A 17,903-nucleotide genomic window follows, 5' to 3' on the forward strand; every position below is an offset into this window, starting at 1 on the left:
TCTGAACACCAGGGCCTCCTTTGACGAATACCTTCCCTGAAAGAACGTACCCGTCTCCTGTGGATGATTTAAGGTACCTCAACACTGCATTAAGCAGCATCACATGGGATACACGAAAAAGAGGGAATGAGATGGGGCTCTGTAGGGCGGATCTAGCAAAGTATGGTCTTGTCCACCACTGCGTCCTAGTCTGCCACTAAATTAAAAAGGGACGTCTGTTTTGTAGTGCAGTCCCGTTCCCTTTTGGGGAGACACACACAGTATGGAAGAAAGGGGACTCTGTACTAGGAGTAGAATAATCACTATGGTGAACAAATTTGTGTCCATCCAACTGTGGAAAAGAGGAGCATTTCAAGGATTGTACACAGATACTACGGTCTGCAATGGCAGCCTCAATTTGTTTTAGAGTCACACATTGTGCATATGTAACCATACAGCAGTTCAGTGTGGATATTAGAACTTGCTAATAAAAGATTTAAGATCACGTGAACAGTCCCATGACTATGCTGAAGCTTCCATGATGCACTCATTAACAGAGGGTAGTAGGTTTATTATTCCCACCATCCGGTTTGGTTTTATCCTGGGCCTGCTCCAAAGAACAAAGGAATTGTTAGAACAAAGAAAATGACAATACTTCATGACCCCAACTGGGTTCTCCTTGTCTCCTTTAAGCTAAAAATTGATGTTGCAATTCAGGTTAGGGTGCACCGACGGAGCGGGAAGACAGTTAAACCATGTTCTTCTCTGAAAGGCGATATATGCCCTGAATCACAGCTTGTTCAGTATATGCAACTCCAGTTTTGACTAAACTAGTGGGGAGAGCCGCAGTAGGTCAAAATAAAATGGTTGGTGTGGATCGCGGGTTGGGGAGATACTTAAGGTCAGGGACTTCAGCATCTGTAAGGATTCTACTCTCCTTTTGCAAATACCTTTGTTCATAAATTCAGTGACAAAGCCAGAGTTGAAAGGATATTTTGGTTGCAGCCAAAATCAAAAACTATAGAAATCCGTCACTTATGGTAAGCTATAAAACCATAATTCTGACACCTACCATGCACTGCCCATAATAACACATGACAGCAAGGACAGGGTTTTTTCTTCTGTCTGGAGCGGTGAAGTAAGGAGCCGATTGTTTCTTCCCTAGAGGCATTTCTTAACTATCTAGACTTCGGTTTTCCCTCTTTTCAGCCATTGTTAAAGGAAGAAGTGCTTTTGTATGCTTCCCTCTCTTATAAGCATCTAGAAAAGCAAGTAGTGTTCTTGCTTAAGCTGGAGAAAATAAACATACTTCCTTTGCTTTTTTAATCTGCAGACTTCCCAAGCCTTTGGAAAAACAAGTCACGTTTTGGCTCCATTTTATCTTATGGTTTTACTTTTAGATGTATTTTTACCCTCCAAGTCTATGGAAAAACTTAGGCTACTTTGCATGTAACATTTTTCGGCATCCTTCTCGCACAATCCCTTTGTGAAATCCAGGCCTCCCTGTCAACAGACGTTTCCCCAGACCAATTTATCATGTTAGCCTAAAGAAGACTTGCCCAGTCATCAGGCAAAAGGCATAGACTAGAGTGATGCTCGTTTGCCCGTCTGCCTGGCGCCCCTGCACTACAAAGATTCCGTGCAGAGGCAGAGCCGGGAATGGGATGGGATGGGGTGAGGCTCTGTTTGTCCTAGCTCCTCCCTGGTCCACCCTTCCCCATGCCTCCAAAAGGCTGGCACTTACTGAGTGCCAGCCTGGATATTAAAACAAAAAATACATAAAGATGTGAGTGGTGCGCCGACGTGTGCAGCAGGGCAAGTTTATTTCAAATTTCTTTCATTTGAACATTTCTTTTTTTTTTTTTTAAATCTGGGCTAGCGCACTGCATGCCAGCCCGGACAATTAAAACATATACTGTGTGCGACGCACCTCTTTTTTAATTAAATATCAGGGATAGCGCTCAGTCAGGACACTGACTCATCACCAGCACAAATTAAAACAGAATAACCCTGCGAGTGGTGCGCCGAAGTGGGCAGCGCAGTATGCCACTCACAGGGTTGCATGTCAAATTGGCATTGCTGCATGCAAGGTGCCCTTGGAATGCAAGTCCTTCTGGGGCACGCTGGCGCTGTGCGCCTGAATTTGTCCTCCAGAGTGCTGCCTGGCCGTGCCTCTGCCTCTCCCCCCAACACAAGAGAAGACAGAAGGTAGTGCGTTCGCGCGAGTATGCTTGCGTTTGTGTTTCAATGCAATGAATTGTGTATGTATGACTAGCTGAGATAATCTGTAGCTGTGTGTATGTATATAGTTTGTTAAACTTGTACTTTTATTTCCACTGAAACCAAAGTAGGAAACATTAGACCATGTAGAAAACAAGTAGGTTTACAAAAAGAAAAAAGGTCCTAACTTACATTTCTCATATGTGCCCTTCACCTCTCCCTGCCTTGCCGGATCAAAATTTGCCAACTCTTTTTCCATGTAATACAGAACTCTCATTGAATCATCCTGTTGATTGGCTTGAATACGGTAGCCGCTCCGCACTGAAAATAAAAATAGGAAGATGGCATAACTCATTTTTCCAATCATTGTAAACGTGCAGACAGGTGCACCTTAATATCTCATCAAGTCATTAAAACAGGATATGTCCCTCACTATAGTAAATGAAAGATTTTCAAACCAACCCTCTTCCCCCCACCCACCAATCACTCAAACATGCACAGGGGAAGTTGTACACAAATCAAAAACATCCAAACAACCCACTTCGCCCTCTGCCCCGCCGCCCCCACCCACATAAAATTAAATTTTCAAAACAAAACCGGCATCCATAACATTAGACCGGCAGATGAGGTGTAAAAAAAAAGTGATGGTCATCTATTTAGCTCACTTCATGCATTAAATAAAAATGTTACTCTCATGTCACAGGTCTCCCTCACTTCATATTCTTCAGAAATTGCATAGCCTTGATTTTATTCAACATGGCCTTACCAAGCTTGGAATATACTATAGTGTTTGCAGAATACACAGCTAAAGCTCAATGACTTTGCTGTAGAAGTCAAACATCAACAAGTCATCAACCTTGGAGCCAAAATGAGGTTAACCCGTAAATGGGTGTCTAAGCTTATTTAACATGTTTGCATAAAAGTCAGGCATGTGCATTCAAGAGTCCTTATCACCACTCTGGTTCCTATGGCTGAATTACAACAGTTTAGTTTTCAAACCAGAATTCACAAACTTTGGCAGCCTCATTCTCATTAGGCACCATCTCTAACATGGGCTGTTGCTAGTCATCCAGTCTTGAGAAGCCTCAGACCATGGACCACACTCCACAAAGTACTTGATTAACATGTCAGGGTGCCAGAAGCGCTCAAACAGTAAGCCTATACCCCCACAAACATAAAATGTCAAAATCAACACATCTGGTATGGACTGGTTGTTGAAGCATGTTTTGTTCAGCACAAACCAGGAAGATGTTTTAATAGGATGCACCAGCTGGAAAAAGGGGGTTGGGAAGTGGCAATAAGCTGTCACGCTTGTGGGATTCCCTCCCTAACCCAGGCATCTGTAATCCCTGGTTAGTTCTACCAATTGGTAAACAATACTGACTACCATTGCCTTCTGATACAAGATGTCTCCCTAAAATGTTGGCTCATCTCCCTTAGGGATTTCCTAGCTGACCCTATACCACCGATAGTACTAAAAGGGGTGGGGTATGTATGAGCAGTTAGATCTTCAAGCCCACCATCTCTCACTACTCTCCTCTTCCTACTGTTCTGTCCCACTCCCCATCACTCTCCCTTTCTCGGATGTTTCGCTCCTCGAACCACCCACTTCCTCGCTCCGATGTTATTCCCTCATTTCCTACCACTCTCCACACTACTACTATACTCCTTTCATTACCACTCTCCTCTCTCTGCACTTCCCTCTGTTGGCTTACAAACTTCCGTTCCTTGCCTCCACCCTTTGATGTTACTCCTCCATCTGTCCTACTATCAATCCCTCTGCATTACTCCTGCCCTTCAACACTTTCCTTTGCATCAATTCCTCCTTCATACTACTACCCTCTCCACACAATTACTTCTCTCATCCCCACACTACTACTCATCTTCTCAAACTAAGGGATATGGTAAGGGATATGGTGCCCTGTTCACCCTACCAAGACACCAACTCTTACTACTCTCACCCCATGCCCTCTCCTACACTCTCCTTGCACCCCTCTTACACCACCCTAGCCTCACTGTCTCACTATAACTACTACTATGCCACCCCTTACTGCTTTATCCCACACTAGACCCATCTCTCGCAACTTCTATACATTTCCCTCTCCCCCATTTCCTGCACTACACACTATGCTACAAACAACGGGTACCACTCTAGCAAATACCTCACCTTTAATGAGCTCTACCACCAACTCAAGCTTCTCTGCCTCCCTTTAGGTCCACCTTCACCTCCTCCTGTGTTCTCACCTGAATAACCAACACACTGCCATTCCTGATGTCTATTTTTACAATGTGGGGCTGGTGGCTCAGCGCATTTGTCCCCCTTCACACTGGCTGTCGCGCAAACCTGGCTCATTTCCCCCATGTTCTAAAAATCCCTCTAAGCTCCCACCCCCTTTACTAGCACGTTTTTTTGTACAGCAGTATCAGACGTTTGTCATGCTGTATGGCTGAAAATCCTTGCTTTGCTGGTGAGTTTTCCAGTTTCCTGGTCACTATTGGGACGTGGTGAAGTCTGTTTGTCATCTTCAAGCTTTCCCCTTGGTTCGAAGCCGGTCCTCGTCTTCTCAGCGCTCCCAGGGGGATTCTAGAAGTTGCGGTTCTGAAACAAAACAAGAGCGTGAAGGGCGGCCAGCGAGAGTATTGGGAGGCATGGGGGGAGACAGTGGTACTATTGTTGACATGTGTGACCTATGTGTATGTGAGTGTGTACAAAACATACAGGAGTATTTTATAGTTATACGTTATTGATCTTTATTTAAAAAGTAATTTACATTATGTATGCAATTGTACAATTGCAAATCCTTTGAATTATGCACTGTAAATTATGTACCATTTTTTAACAGTTGGAAAGATAGGATTTATTTTGCCGTTTTTGTATTTATTTGAAATATATTTTTATTTTACTTAGGAAATGCTTAACTATTTTATTGTAACTACTTATTCAAAAGCAAGATTTATGAATAGGCGATGAAGTGCAAACATTAAAGTGCAAATATTTACATACGAATATCATTTAAAAAAATCATGGTTTTCATAAATTTACTTGTTTAAAGTAGGTCCTAATTGATACTTTATTTTTGTCAAACTAGTAGCAGCATTTGCTTTGCCTACTGCAACTGTTCCACATTTTAAGGCAGCCTTAAAAAGAATTAGCATACTCTGAATCAAAATTTGGTTATGTTGCAAAGGACACAGGAACACCAAGTTGATATTTTTTCAGAACTTTACATGATAAAGGTTCACACAATTTTTCTACTTCTACACTTCCCATGTGTTTATTTGTACTAACTACAGTAGAACTGGGTTTTTAATTGAAGTTTAATTTGTATTAACATTTGTCAAATAGATCTGCTCATGTCTATTTCACTTGTGACAACATTGCAGAATTTCCTAAAAGTAATTTTTGACATTTAATTTGCATTTGGTGCTACTGCCTTCACCAACGTTTTGAAGATCATCTGGTTGAGGAGATTTAAAGTAGTCCCAAATCCTAGAACTTAAATGGGCAAATGGAATTGTTCCATATGCAGGTTTTATTTTTGGTTTTGCAATTAACACCACTTACGCTTGCATTAATCTCAGAGGTAGGGACATTCTTTTTTTGACGTTTCTTCCGAGGTGAACTTTATTATGTGGAAGTTGAACCAGAGATAGGTACATTATCTTGTTTCGTTTTGCACATCACAGCAATTTCATTTATTGAAATTCCACTACTTGAAATAGTAAAATGCTTACTATGTTACACGAGTTTGCATAGTTGCAAGAGAATTAGGTTTTCTTGGAAAACTACTTGTTTTAATTGTATGTATAAGAAGCTTTAATATTTGCAATACAAGTAGTTGAAGTGCTACAATGTATTTTATTTTTCGGGAGGAAAGTACTTTGCACCATTGAAATGGTATTAGTAAGAGATCTTTTTGGGGAGGCTCTAGAATAGAAGTTTGCACTTTTGAAATGATGTGTTATTTAAATGGCGCTTTCACCAAAGCACTTTACATAGAACATATTTATATACAATACCATCCAAGCAAAGTTGTTAAAATAATAGCACTATTAATCGTAGCAAGGTAAGTTATTTTTGTTAATTTTTGGAGTTTGACCATTGGCATAGCACTAGCTTCATTATGAGGTGATTTATCTTTTGAGTTATTTTGTATAACAGCACTTTCGATTATTGAAACAGTGCTAGAACTGGCAATAACCAATGTCGGTTGTTCACTTTAAATAGAAGTTTTACTGTTGGAAATAAACCTAATTTGGACCAATTGAATTTTATTGTGTCTCTTTTGGGGGTTTGGCATTGTTAATTATATTGATGTTGTACAAGCAGCCTCAGTAGCAACACTGAGTATTAAAACCTATATTCGTATTTTCATTTGGTGGTTAAAAATGTTTTAAAAGGACTTGTGGATGTTAGGGAGACTGTTCATTTCTGTGCTAATATCCTTCGCCCTTATAAACCGCCAGCTCTTTTGCTGGAGTTAGGACTTGTTAATTTTATCCCTGGAGTGAGTGAGACCTTTCTCACGCATGTGTTTTTACCGGATTTGGATTTTTATGTTTCAATGTTTTTGGAGTCTGACAAACTCCATAGGCATCTGCTTTTTGTATGGTGACACACAGCATCTGCAGTGCAGTGTCACTGGGAATTCTTTTGGATTTCTCTTAAGGTTTAAATGCCTTTTCTTGGGTGAACTACAGTTCAAGAAAAGTAAAATGAAATTGACTTTACTTACCTTTTCGCTTTGTAGGTTGAGCAAACACTAGCTTATGTGGAGTTCTGGGGGTTACTTAGTAGCCCCTTATCCTACTTTCTCATGTAACATTTTTGTTACCCTCACTACTTTAAATGGCTGATGGCAGTGGTTTACGTTTGTCTACCATTGTGCTTTTCTACCGCAGGCTGAACCCTCAGCTGCAGCAGAGCACCCATGGGTGACCATTTTGTCAAAATGCCCAGGTCTTTTTTCACCATTTTCTGTGTGTGCGGTCTTTGTTGGGTTTTACTCTGTGCGTTGACAGGTTTGAGTCCTTTGTTCGTCTTGCCTTTGGCTGGCTTTAGCCTTGAAACCCACCCCTGGCTCCAGTGCATCTGCTAGACAGGATGTGAGGGAGGGACCCGAAACTCCCCTGTCCTTTGTCTCTAGGAATGCCTGATTGGCTTGCAGGCTTTCAGGACAGCCACCCTGCAGTGTGATTGACAGCCTAGACTGTCCATGAATTGGAGAAACTTGCTTAAAAGGCAAGGGTTTTGGGACTACAGGCAGAGTGGGCCACTGGGAGAAACAACCGAAGAAACCGTGAACGAAGCTTGCTGTAACCTCCAGGACCTTTGAATTGCCCGGTGAAGCCCTGCTGCTGTGCTGACATCCTTTTTCACCTCGACAGATAAGCTCCGGATGAAACAACTTCTCCCTTTGGGTTTGTGGGTCCAACTAACCCTGAGACGAACTCCACAGGACCAACATCCCAGACTTGCTGTGCCTCTCTGTTGCTGCGAGATACCAATGCCCAGGGTAGAGTGTCCGTAGTTGAGTGCAACGTCTGCCGTGGAACAAATCTGGCTAGAAGCTCCAGGAGACTCCTAAGGACCACCCCCCCCCCCCCCCCCCAGAAGAGTCCCCTCACCATAGTGCAGGACCAAGGAAGTGAAGGAAGTCAAACAGGTGTCTGTGATCCGCATCAGTGCAGTGCTGTTTGCTAAGCACTGAAACAACTAAGTGGCGCTGAACCGACAAGAGCCAGAGTACTGCCGCAGGAGTCCTACAGACGTCCTCCCTCGTGTCTGCATCACTGTAGCAAGACGGAATCCAGCTGGACCACTCTTCTTCCAACCAGAGGTACTGTTTAGGCTCGGGGTACTTGCCTTATTGCCTGTAGCAGTGCTTCTCTCACTGGGCAAGTGCCTTGGCTAACTTTTTTCGAGTTGATTTCAACTCCCTTCCCACAAGTTTAACAGCTTGCGACCCTACAAGTTATTTTTCTGAACTCTCTAACTTTGTGCAAGACTTTTGTCCAAGAAGTGCATCATATCCGTAGGCTGTGTCCAAATGACTTTGGCTGTCCTGGCTCCCTAATGGCACTCTTCTTAATCCATTGACTGATACTGTAATGGAGGTGCTGAAATGAAGATAGGTACCAACAACTGAATGCAGTAGGGGTCACCCACCCCCCACTTAAAGCTAGGCAGAGAAATTGGAATGATTTAGTATGGTAAATGTGTTAAAATAGACTCAAAGGGTTAAAAAGACATTAGTACCTTTAATAGTGTTATGTTTATAAGGTCGAAAATGCTTTTATCATGGTTTAGTAAGTAGGCAGGGTAGAGAATGCATAGTATTAAAATTGAGTAGGAAAATGATATACGTTTTTTCCTATAGCCAGACAGAAAAGAACTCTGCCATTTATATAACCAACAATGCCTTTATATGAGTAAAAGAAATGTATTAAATGAAGCTATTACTTGTAGACAGTGGCCACATGAGCCAGCCCAGAGTGCAACAATTCAAGGCTGCCTTGCCGTGTAAGAATCAGACAAGCAGGCTGAAACCAGACAGTTAATTGGGCTGTGTATGAAAATTTAGCTAAGGGAAACAGCTACATGACCATATTTGGAGTAGAGTGACCGGGAAAAACCTAGGATGTGTGCCAGAATGTATTTCATTTTGAAGGTTTAAACAGATGAGAAATGATTGCCCTGTGCGCGAATGTTCAACAATGTTTTGCCTGGACATGTTTAGAAAAGGTGGGGGTTTGAATCCTCTTTCTCTGACAAGATATAAAAGGGAGCTCAGTTTTTAGCTGGCTGAGGGGTACGTGTACTTGACAACGATGCTATATGTGGTCTGTGTCAGCCTGGCATGAAATAAAACCTGATGAACCTGACTCTGCCTCCTTGCCAGCTGTCCGATTACCTTTGCTGAAATGCCAGAGAGCTCCAGATGGGGTACCAGAATGTCCAGGAGGGCCTGACAGAAAGGGAGAGGTGAAAAAGAGCACGATCGAGGTCTTAGCACTTTGAGAACACTTGGAGAGCCAACCCAGGAAGGATAGGAGGATGAACAGAATACTGAACATCTCTTCAAGCCGAAAAAGATCCTGGACAATCAAGATTAAGGTGAGCCATACTAGGGAGAACAGTATGGCAGAAGGGGAAAAATAAACATAAGAATAAGAGTATAATGTGTATATATAAGGGAAAAAATACTGACTCATGGTACGAGAGAGAGAGAGAGAGACAGAGAGAGAGAGAGAGAGAGAGAATACGCCCATTTGCCTAGCGTTTAAAGACAGCTGGATGGAGTTTGCACCCAGAACCCAGTTAAATAAGGTGATTAGGAGACCAAGAGAATTTAAAGATTCCTTGAAAGGGGTGACCTCGCGTTTTGTAAAGAAAAACACATATATAGGGGTAGGAGTGTACCTTCAGAGGCAGGCGACACTAGGAAGTGCACTTAAATGTAGCCGGCCGGAGTCGGTCTGATTTTTTTTGTCACATGTTATGTTGTCTCTAATTGTTATACGTTAGGCTGTTCATTTATTTCATTTTATGGCATAACTGTCTGTGTGCACTGTAAAACATTGGACATAATATAAAAATTATATTTTCAAGCTAAATCTAAAAAATTGGCGTTCAGCCAAGGTTTTGAAAATGCCAAAAAATAATGTAGATGATCAGATGCTATGACTTAAGGCACACACATTCGTGGTGATTTCATCTAAAAAAAGTCAAACAGTTCTGAGATAAGGGTAAAAAGCTTTTTGCACTTGTAGCCATCACAAAAAACAAAAAAAAACTAGCAATTATGGAGTTAAAATTGTGATTTTCTAGTACTAGAAAAGATAACGAATGGACCGTGCCAAGTACGGTAGAGTTTCGCATTTAAATGACACAGCTACAGTGATTTAAAGGAGGCTATTGTTTGTGAGCACTGAAACTGCACAGAGTTGAAAGACAGAATGAGAGATTGGGACCTTTACAAACCTTGTGCGAACAGAGAACCTTGTTGGATTTACAGTGATTGATGGGAAAGGAACGGTGGAAATGTGAAGGAATGATTTAATAAGGTTCAGATTAGAAGTGCGGTATTGTGGAATTCCAGTCTGTGTTTGAAACTAAGCATTTCTAAAGTGTAGACGTTTTGTAGATTGAAAAAAAAGCACACAGTTAAACATGTGAGATTTAAAACAGTGCTGCTATGTGCAAATTGAAGTGGGCAGACTGGCACACGAATAGCAATTGTGTTTTCGGTTTGCTTAAAAGCAAGGAGAGAGCTCAAACGAAAGGGCTTTTGGCCAGGAATGCATTGTCGGCCTTGACAATAACATTGCCAAGTTCAGGAAATTGGCCCCTGTTGAAGGAATGCAGAATGTGCATCAAGAGCCACATTTACAGAAGGCTTTAGTTATCAAAAGCATGTGCCAAATGCAGATTGTCGATACGAGGCGTTTGTCGAGCATTGTCGCGCATTTTTGAAACACTGGTCAGAGAAGAGAGTTGATGTGGCCCGTCTTTGCATGGCCCACTTCTGGTGGACGCAGGGCTCGGATCTGGTTGGGTCATTACATTCTGCATTTATGTTTTATTATGACTCATGCTGGTCATTTTGTAGTAGGGCGTTGTAAAAAAAACACATTAAAAGGAGCAAAGATGTCATGCCATGTTATTTGGCAGTCATATAGCGCCTTACATATTCAGTGGTATTGCTTTAAAGCACTGATAAGTTGAACATCCTCGAGAACCATAGATTAAGTCAGTTGAGAGGGACAGCAGTGCATGATGCATGGATGTGATAGCTATGTGTATAGCTAGTGTAATTGTTAGGTGGAAACTATTTAGTAATCTAGTAAATAAGCAAGCGGGTTGTGTTTTATATGTTACATCTATTTTGAAAACAAGTGCATTACATGCAAAATTAATTTGTTGCAGAGGATGAGAAAGTGAGCATACATATAGGTTCAGCAATACACACACAGGATACACAGAGGCACCTGGGAATAAAAGAAATATTTTTGCAAAACAGAAAAATGAATGTTTCACAGTGGGACAGCCCCAGAGGATGATCAGATTTGTTTAAAAGAGTTAACTGGCACTAGGGTTTTGGAATGCAAAGAGAAATATGGCAAGAAAACATAATTTTTGGTCTAATAAGACATTGGGACTGTGTATCCATGTAGCAAAGACGTCTTTTTAGATTATAGATGTGGCATTGGTTTAGCAGTCTTTTGAGGAAAATGTGTCAGCTGTGGTGTGATTTCAATAGGCATTTTTCAGTGGTAGTTATTTAAACGTGTAGGTGCACATTAGCCATGGGGCATTTTTTGGCACGAGTACAGAGGATGCAATGGTGCAGGTACAGGAATACATTGAACAAGAAAGGAATTAGCACATGGATGGCATTGTCATAGCGAGCCTAGCTATTTATCATGAGATTAGGAAGGGGCTTGGTTGCACATTAATGCTTTCAGCATGTTGAGGAAAGCAATGCAAGATTCTTTCATTTTTTAGTGCTGGTGGAAGGGCATTCCAGTTTTTAGGAGCCGGATGGCTAGAGCTGGGCCCCAGTTGTGGTTTTTTAAAGGCAGGCATATATATTGGACTGACCAAGCGGGTCTGATGGGCTAACAAGAGTGATTCACTCTGATAAGTATGAAAGGCCATGGACAAAAAGGCATAGTGTGTGCTGCCCATGAGTTTAATAAAGGAATGCATTTGTTTACTGATAGCCAGTGCGCTTTTCTCCTGGCTTATGAGAGGCTTCTGTATGGGAATATTCAGTATTGCCTAAAGGCATTATTCTGTGTGATACATTTTTTATTTTATTGGAGGAGTTGTCCATGAGTGCCCAGAGAAGGGACATTGTATTGATCCAATAGTGGTGCCTACTGTAGTTTGGCAAGGAATGAGCGATTCCTAGTAAAAAGGAAAGGTTTGAAGGCATGAAAAAACCCTTTATTTATTTATTAGAATTCATGGAGCACACAGAAGCCCTTAGGCATTGTGGTGCTGTTACAAAGAAGAAGCTTGCAGATTACAATGAAAATGGCATACACAAGTGGTTGCATGCCACAGCTTCGCCTGTAGTTATAGGACAAATAAATACAATTGTAGTTACAATGATGAGCTGCATATTTAGCTCACATTGGATAGAGTAGAAATTGAGTAAACACATGGCATAGAGGTTTATTAAGCAGCTGGGGGATGTGTATAGACACCGCTGGGGGAACTGATAGGGGTAGTTAAACAAGGTCGTTTTGAGGGATGGTTCTGCTCTAAGTTAGCTAGAGGAAGCATTCCATGGTTTGAGAACAAGACTGGGAAGCTTAGCCCTCTGGGTTAGTGGGACTTTTAGTTGAGTGACATGGTGACTTCTTTTGGGTCAGGGTTAACTGACTATTAACAGCATCAGTTAGATATACTGGTGCTGTGTGAGCCATACATTTGTACATAATGGTTAGGATTTTGAAATTAACCGTTCCTTCACGGGTAGCCAGTGAGCAGCTCGCATGGCGTGAGTAATGTATATTCCTTTGAGAATACTGAGTTGCACAGAGCATCACTCCGCACTTTTAGAGCCTGTGAAGATTTTTTGCTAGGATGTCTGCAAGGATGGTAGTGTAGTAATCCAATTGAACTCCGATAATGACACAGGAAATTAATGAGCAGTTTTTGCAAGCATTGTGGGGAAAGGAAAGGGCCAATGGCATTAGTGAATATGGTAGTGAAGTGGAAGCAATGGCACTCAAATTATAAGTGCAACAGAACAGATTGTAGCATGTAACCTGGCATGACATGGACAAGGGTGAGTGGAGGAACACTCCTAAGGGTTGTTTCACAGCTGCATAAATAGTGTTGGGATTGAAGGAGGTATTGGTGAACGTCATGAGATGTGGAGCAAGTTATTTTACATGGGGTTTTTAAACTAACGTGTTGACAGGGGCAGGCATCACCTTGCAGCTGAATGGTCTGTTATTCATGCATTACGCTCACCTGGCTTCCGCGGGGGCGTTGGGGGCGTGGTTGGAGCCCTCCCTCGAACTGGCTCCTCAAAATCACCTTCCACCTCTGAGAATGGTTGGACTTGCGGCTCTGGAGCTCGGTGTTGCCCCTGCGTGAAGAGGAGAGGCAATGAGTATGGAGTGGAGGTATCGTGACTTCCCCCAGCCCTTTCGTGCCAGAATACGGTGGGCAAGCACTTTCCCATAGATGTTCAACCTGTAAATTTGTGATGAACAGCTATCCGTCCTGCTTTCCAAGCAGGGGCGCGTAGAATGGACCAGGTTACTTCACTGGTCTGTAGGGGTGTTGATCCAGACCAGTTGCGACCAATCCACATATAAGGTAAGTCTTTGGTATGATTATAGTTTGTTCGATAAAGGTTTTTTATTCCATTTTAAAAATAATTCTTGCAATGTCTCATTCCTTTTCCATAGGTACGGGAGGAGAATCTGGATCGCAGAGAATCCGGAGACCTTAAAGGCTGATGGAGTTCCAATAGAGACAGGTAAGATGGTCTTTATAAGGGAGCTTTAGTCTCTTGTATTATGCGGCCATGCAAATGCATACGAGTCCTAACCTGTTTGTTCTTGTTCCCTCATAGATGCCGGCCATTGACGAAGAATTGGTGTCCGGTTCATCGATGAAGACTGCAGGAGGAAGTCTTTGACTCCGATCGTGATGGAATGGAGGCAAGAAGTAGAGTCTGGCACAGGCCGCAACGAGTTGCAGGTGAGAGGCGTGCTCCGCGGTGTAGTGACTGCAGCACTCAGCGGTGTAGCGGCTGACAACAGGTAAGAAGTGCGCTGGGCTCAGCGATGTAACGAAGCGGTGTAGCAGCTGGCAACAGGTAAGAAGTGCTCTGCGCTCAGCGATGTTGAGGCTGGTAGAAGGCAGGATGCGCATCCGGAGATAGAGCGGCTGTCAGCAGGTAAGACGCATCTGCAGCGATGGAGTTGCTGGAGAGAAGACGCTCGCAGAGATGGACGGAAGACTGCAGGTAAGAAGCGTTCTAGGAAGAATCTTCAGGAAGAGGCTGAGAACCTCCAGAGAGGAATCAGTGAGTACAGTGGAGAGCGTTACGCTGCTTGGAAGCAGAATAACGAGAAGCGAAGGGCACGTGGATGGCCCGGCCTTTTATAGGCTGGTTCAGGCCCCTCCCATTAGCTCCACCTACCAACTCGCCCTTTGGGCCTGTAACACGTGCCTTCCAGTTCTGATCCATGGCCACGCCCGGCCCAACAGCACACACCCTGGGCCTAGAGTGTGCAGAGCACACTTTAAGATGAGCCTGGTGCCAGAGGCATCAGGACTGGGTCCAATGGGACCCCGGGGACAAGGAAGGACTGGCCCCACGACTAGTGGCCATGACAGCATGTTCGCTAGTATTTCTGACTTAGAAAGCCCTCTGAAGTTGAAGGGGGTTATTGGATCCTCTGACATACTTTTTGGGGAATTTTGAGTATAGCATAATGTACTGAATGGGTGTTTTTGGGGTGCTCCTAAAAGGTCCTTTTTCAGGAGCTCCACCCTGCGTGATAGGACAGCCTGAATGGTGTTATACCAGGGGTGGTATTTTACAATTTGAGGCCTTGGCGGCTGGCGTGGAGGAAACATTTTTGAAAAAATAGTGAAAAATCTTTGATTCAGGACGATCAGTTGAGATTCTAGTATTATAGGATTCAGATGGTTGAAGAAAGGATTGAATAACAAAACCTGAAAGCATGATGATGGTGTTTAGGTTACCAAAGGAAAGCACGTTCGTGTATCTAGGACATGCACCATTTAGACACAAGCATTATTTTGAAGGCATAAAAAATGGCAGAAGGCCAATGAGATTGTTTGGGCGAAAACTAAAGGATTTTATTATTGTGGCAGCATGGTAATATAGCCAGCTGTGTGACCTGATGGAGAAATGATGAAAATATGTAATAAATTCAGGCGCAGGCCATGAACATTTATGAGCAAGAGGAAGAGACAGATGACTTCCAGGAAATTAGAGGCAGCCATAATGTAGGGAAACATGGCAAATGATTAAGAAGCAAACAGAATGAAATAAGAATCGTGACGAACAGTAATTGTTCAGATAAAAAGATTTAGGTTAAACAACATCATAGATAATGCAGCCATATAGGGCTTAATAGAGTATGAAATGGCACTTTCCTTGTGTGTTTTAGTATACATGAAAAACAAAATAATGAAATTAATGCCCAACATAAGAGATGATTAGAATAAAGGATTAAAAACGTTAGCAAGACTTTGGGCCAATCGGGAAAAGATGAAAATGATTGATTATCTTGAATAAAAAAAAAATGAATAAAGCAAAAATTGAGGAAGGGAACAATTGGGCAAATGAACAAAAGGATAGGGAATAAACTCAAAAGCATAAAACGGACAAAAAAAAATAAAAAAATTTGAAAACATGGTACGCCACGTTCATGTATACGATCAATCTTTAACAGATGTAAAAAAGAAAATTGAAGACAAATGGCACTTATGAGGTTTCCTGGCCAACAGCAGAAAAGGAGTGTGGGGCAATACAAATCAGTGTCCATGAAGACTGAGAAAAGGAGTATGGTTGACAAAAATTGGGTCAATCAAACAAGGGAAAAATCACACAAGCCATTTTAAGAAAATATAGTGAGGTAAGTAAAAAACTTTTTTTGAGTGCCTGTAACGATTTTGATTTATTTTACAGATAAAAGGAGCTTTGCGTGGAAGCACGAGAAATGTCTGCAAGGCCTTAAATTAGGGAGAAAAATAAAAAGGTAAGTACTAGTTCATGCTAAAAGAGTGTGGAGACACAATTGATCAGCACTAAAAGTAAGAGGATCCAGGTGAGGAACAGGAAAAGAGGTAGTAAGAGACAATGTCTTCAAGTGTTTAGCTGTTTTTCCCAAGATAGGTGCAATCAGTTGTGGAAAGAGTAGAAAAGAGATGACAACATGGCCATTTCAGCCAACCACAGAAAACAGAAGTTAAATTGAAGGGGAGTAATTATTTTTGTGTTCATTATGTCAAAGAAGGTTGATGTGATAGGGGTATGCAATTATTAGAAGATGTAAACATTGTTGGTACGATAATAAATGGAGGTATATACTAAGAATTGGTGCCATAGTCTCGGAAAACAGGGGTATACCACATTAAGTTAGGCAGGGACGGTGTGCAGCGAAACGCCTCTGTTTTGTGTCCATAGGATGAATGCAAAGCACGAGCAAAGGCCATGGTCCAACAAAAGACAATAAGAGAAAAGGAAGAATGGCTGATGAGCTGAGGAAGCACTTGCAGCTATAATCAGCAAGTATTTACTGCTAACCAGGAAGCATGTGCTGCTAAGCTGAGCAAAGAACCAAGCCTAAACTAAGTATCCTGCGGGGTGGTTAGAAAATAGTTGTTTATGTGCACCAACGAGTAGGGGAGAAGATCCAGAAAGTATTTTTTGATAGCTGAAAAGGAAGAAAGGGTTGAAGTTGGGAAGCAAGCCCGACCCCTTACCAGTGCCTGAATGACTTTTGTTCCCATTTTGACTTTCTACAGACAACGGAGATCCCCAAGGACGTTTCTGTCATCTGCTACAGACGTGCCTAGAAGACCAGAAAAGAAGAAGACGTCTTTAATTGTTATTTTTGTCTCCTTAGTGTTACCCTCAAAGGAAAAATGTTTCCTATAGAGGACAAAATTGTTTTATTTTTAAACAAACTCAGGTTCTAGCCAGCTGACAGAGTGAAAGATGGGGGTGTGTTGGTTTAAGGCAGGAATGACCCATAAAAAGGAAATGTTTAAATGAAAATATCTTGTTGCTTTTTCTAGGAAGCAGGGGTGTTCAATAAGAGGAAATGTCTCGCGATTTGTTTTTTAGGAGGTAGGGTATGAGAACTGGAATGTGGAGAAGCGGAGAAGAGAGGTTTTAGGGAAATGGTTTGGTAGGAACTTTGTGAAATAGAAGAGATGTTTATTTTACAAAAGAAACTCATTCAGTTTTATATTAGAGGTTTAAATCGAGGGACATGTATGCCTTGGGAAATTAACGTTGAACCGCGTGAGAAAAGAGGGAGGTCACAGAGAAACCCAGTGGAAGCCTGACAAAGAGGATGGTCTGAATTGTGTCTGCAAAAGACTCCCCCAACCCTGCGTCCCCATGCTGAAACATCCCCTCTTTTGGACTCATTTGAACAATGTATTTATTGAAAGAGACACTCGAGTAAAAATGAACTTTGTGAAAAAGAAAAAAAGAAAAAGACAATGGACTCCTGGTCTAAGAATCAAAAGAACCTGGGAGACTGACTGTGAAAACAGCTCAAAAGAAAGGACAAAGGCGACAGGACACAGATGTCCACGATGCCAAACTAAGAGAAAAGTGGAAGATAAGAAAGAAGAAAGTGTGTGGAACAAGAGGGAAAGAGTTCGAAAAAGTTATATGCATGGGCAGAAGAAAATGATCAAGGAGAGATTGTATTTTGTTTGGGTGGGAGTTGCAGACAAGATATGACATACGAAGAGACAATGGGCTAATGGGTTATCTCAAAGCTTGACCAGCCTCTCAAGTCTCACAATGGCTGTGAAATTATCTGAGGCATACAGTTAGTTTAAAGCAAATGAAGAAAGGAAGTGGGGCTTAAATGGAAGAAGATAAACAGTTTAGAGACATGTTTTGTTTTAAGAACAATACGTGTATACGTGACAAATTGTAGGATTGTGATAGGATATT

The 17,903-nt window shown here is 42.0% G+C and overlaps 1 protein-coding gene across 3 annotated transcripts in view; it reads right to left on the reverse strand.

Moving 5' to 3' along the window:
* LSR (lipolysis stimulated lipoprotein receptor) overlaps positions 1–17,903 on the reverse strand; it is a 624,987-nt gene that overhangs the window by 146,996 nt on the left and 460,088 nt on the right. For all 3 annotated transcript variants that reach the window (XM_069611646.1, XM_069611644.1, XM_069611645.1), the window contains one exon: positions 2,392–2,520. In XM_069611646.1, the coding sequence (XP_069467747.1) occupies positions 2,392–2,520 (129 nt within the window). The remainder of the gene's footprint in view (positions 1–2,391; positions 2,521–17,903) is intronic.

Source organism: Ambystoma mexicanum, chromosome 8 (genome assembly GCF_040938575.1).
Source record: "Ambystoma mexicanum isolate Mex_15411 chromosome 8, UKY_AmexF1_1, whole genome shotgun sequence".
Taxonomy (NCBI): Eukaryota; Metazoa; Chordata; class Amphibia; order Caudata; family Ambystomatidae; genus Ambystoma; species Ambystoma mexicanum.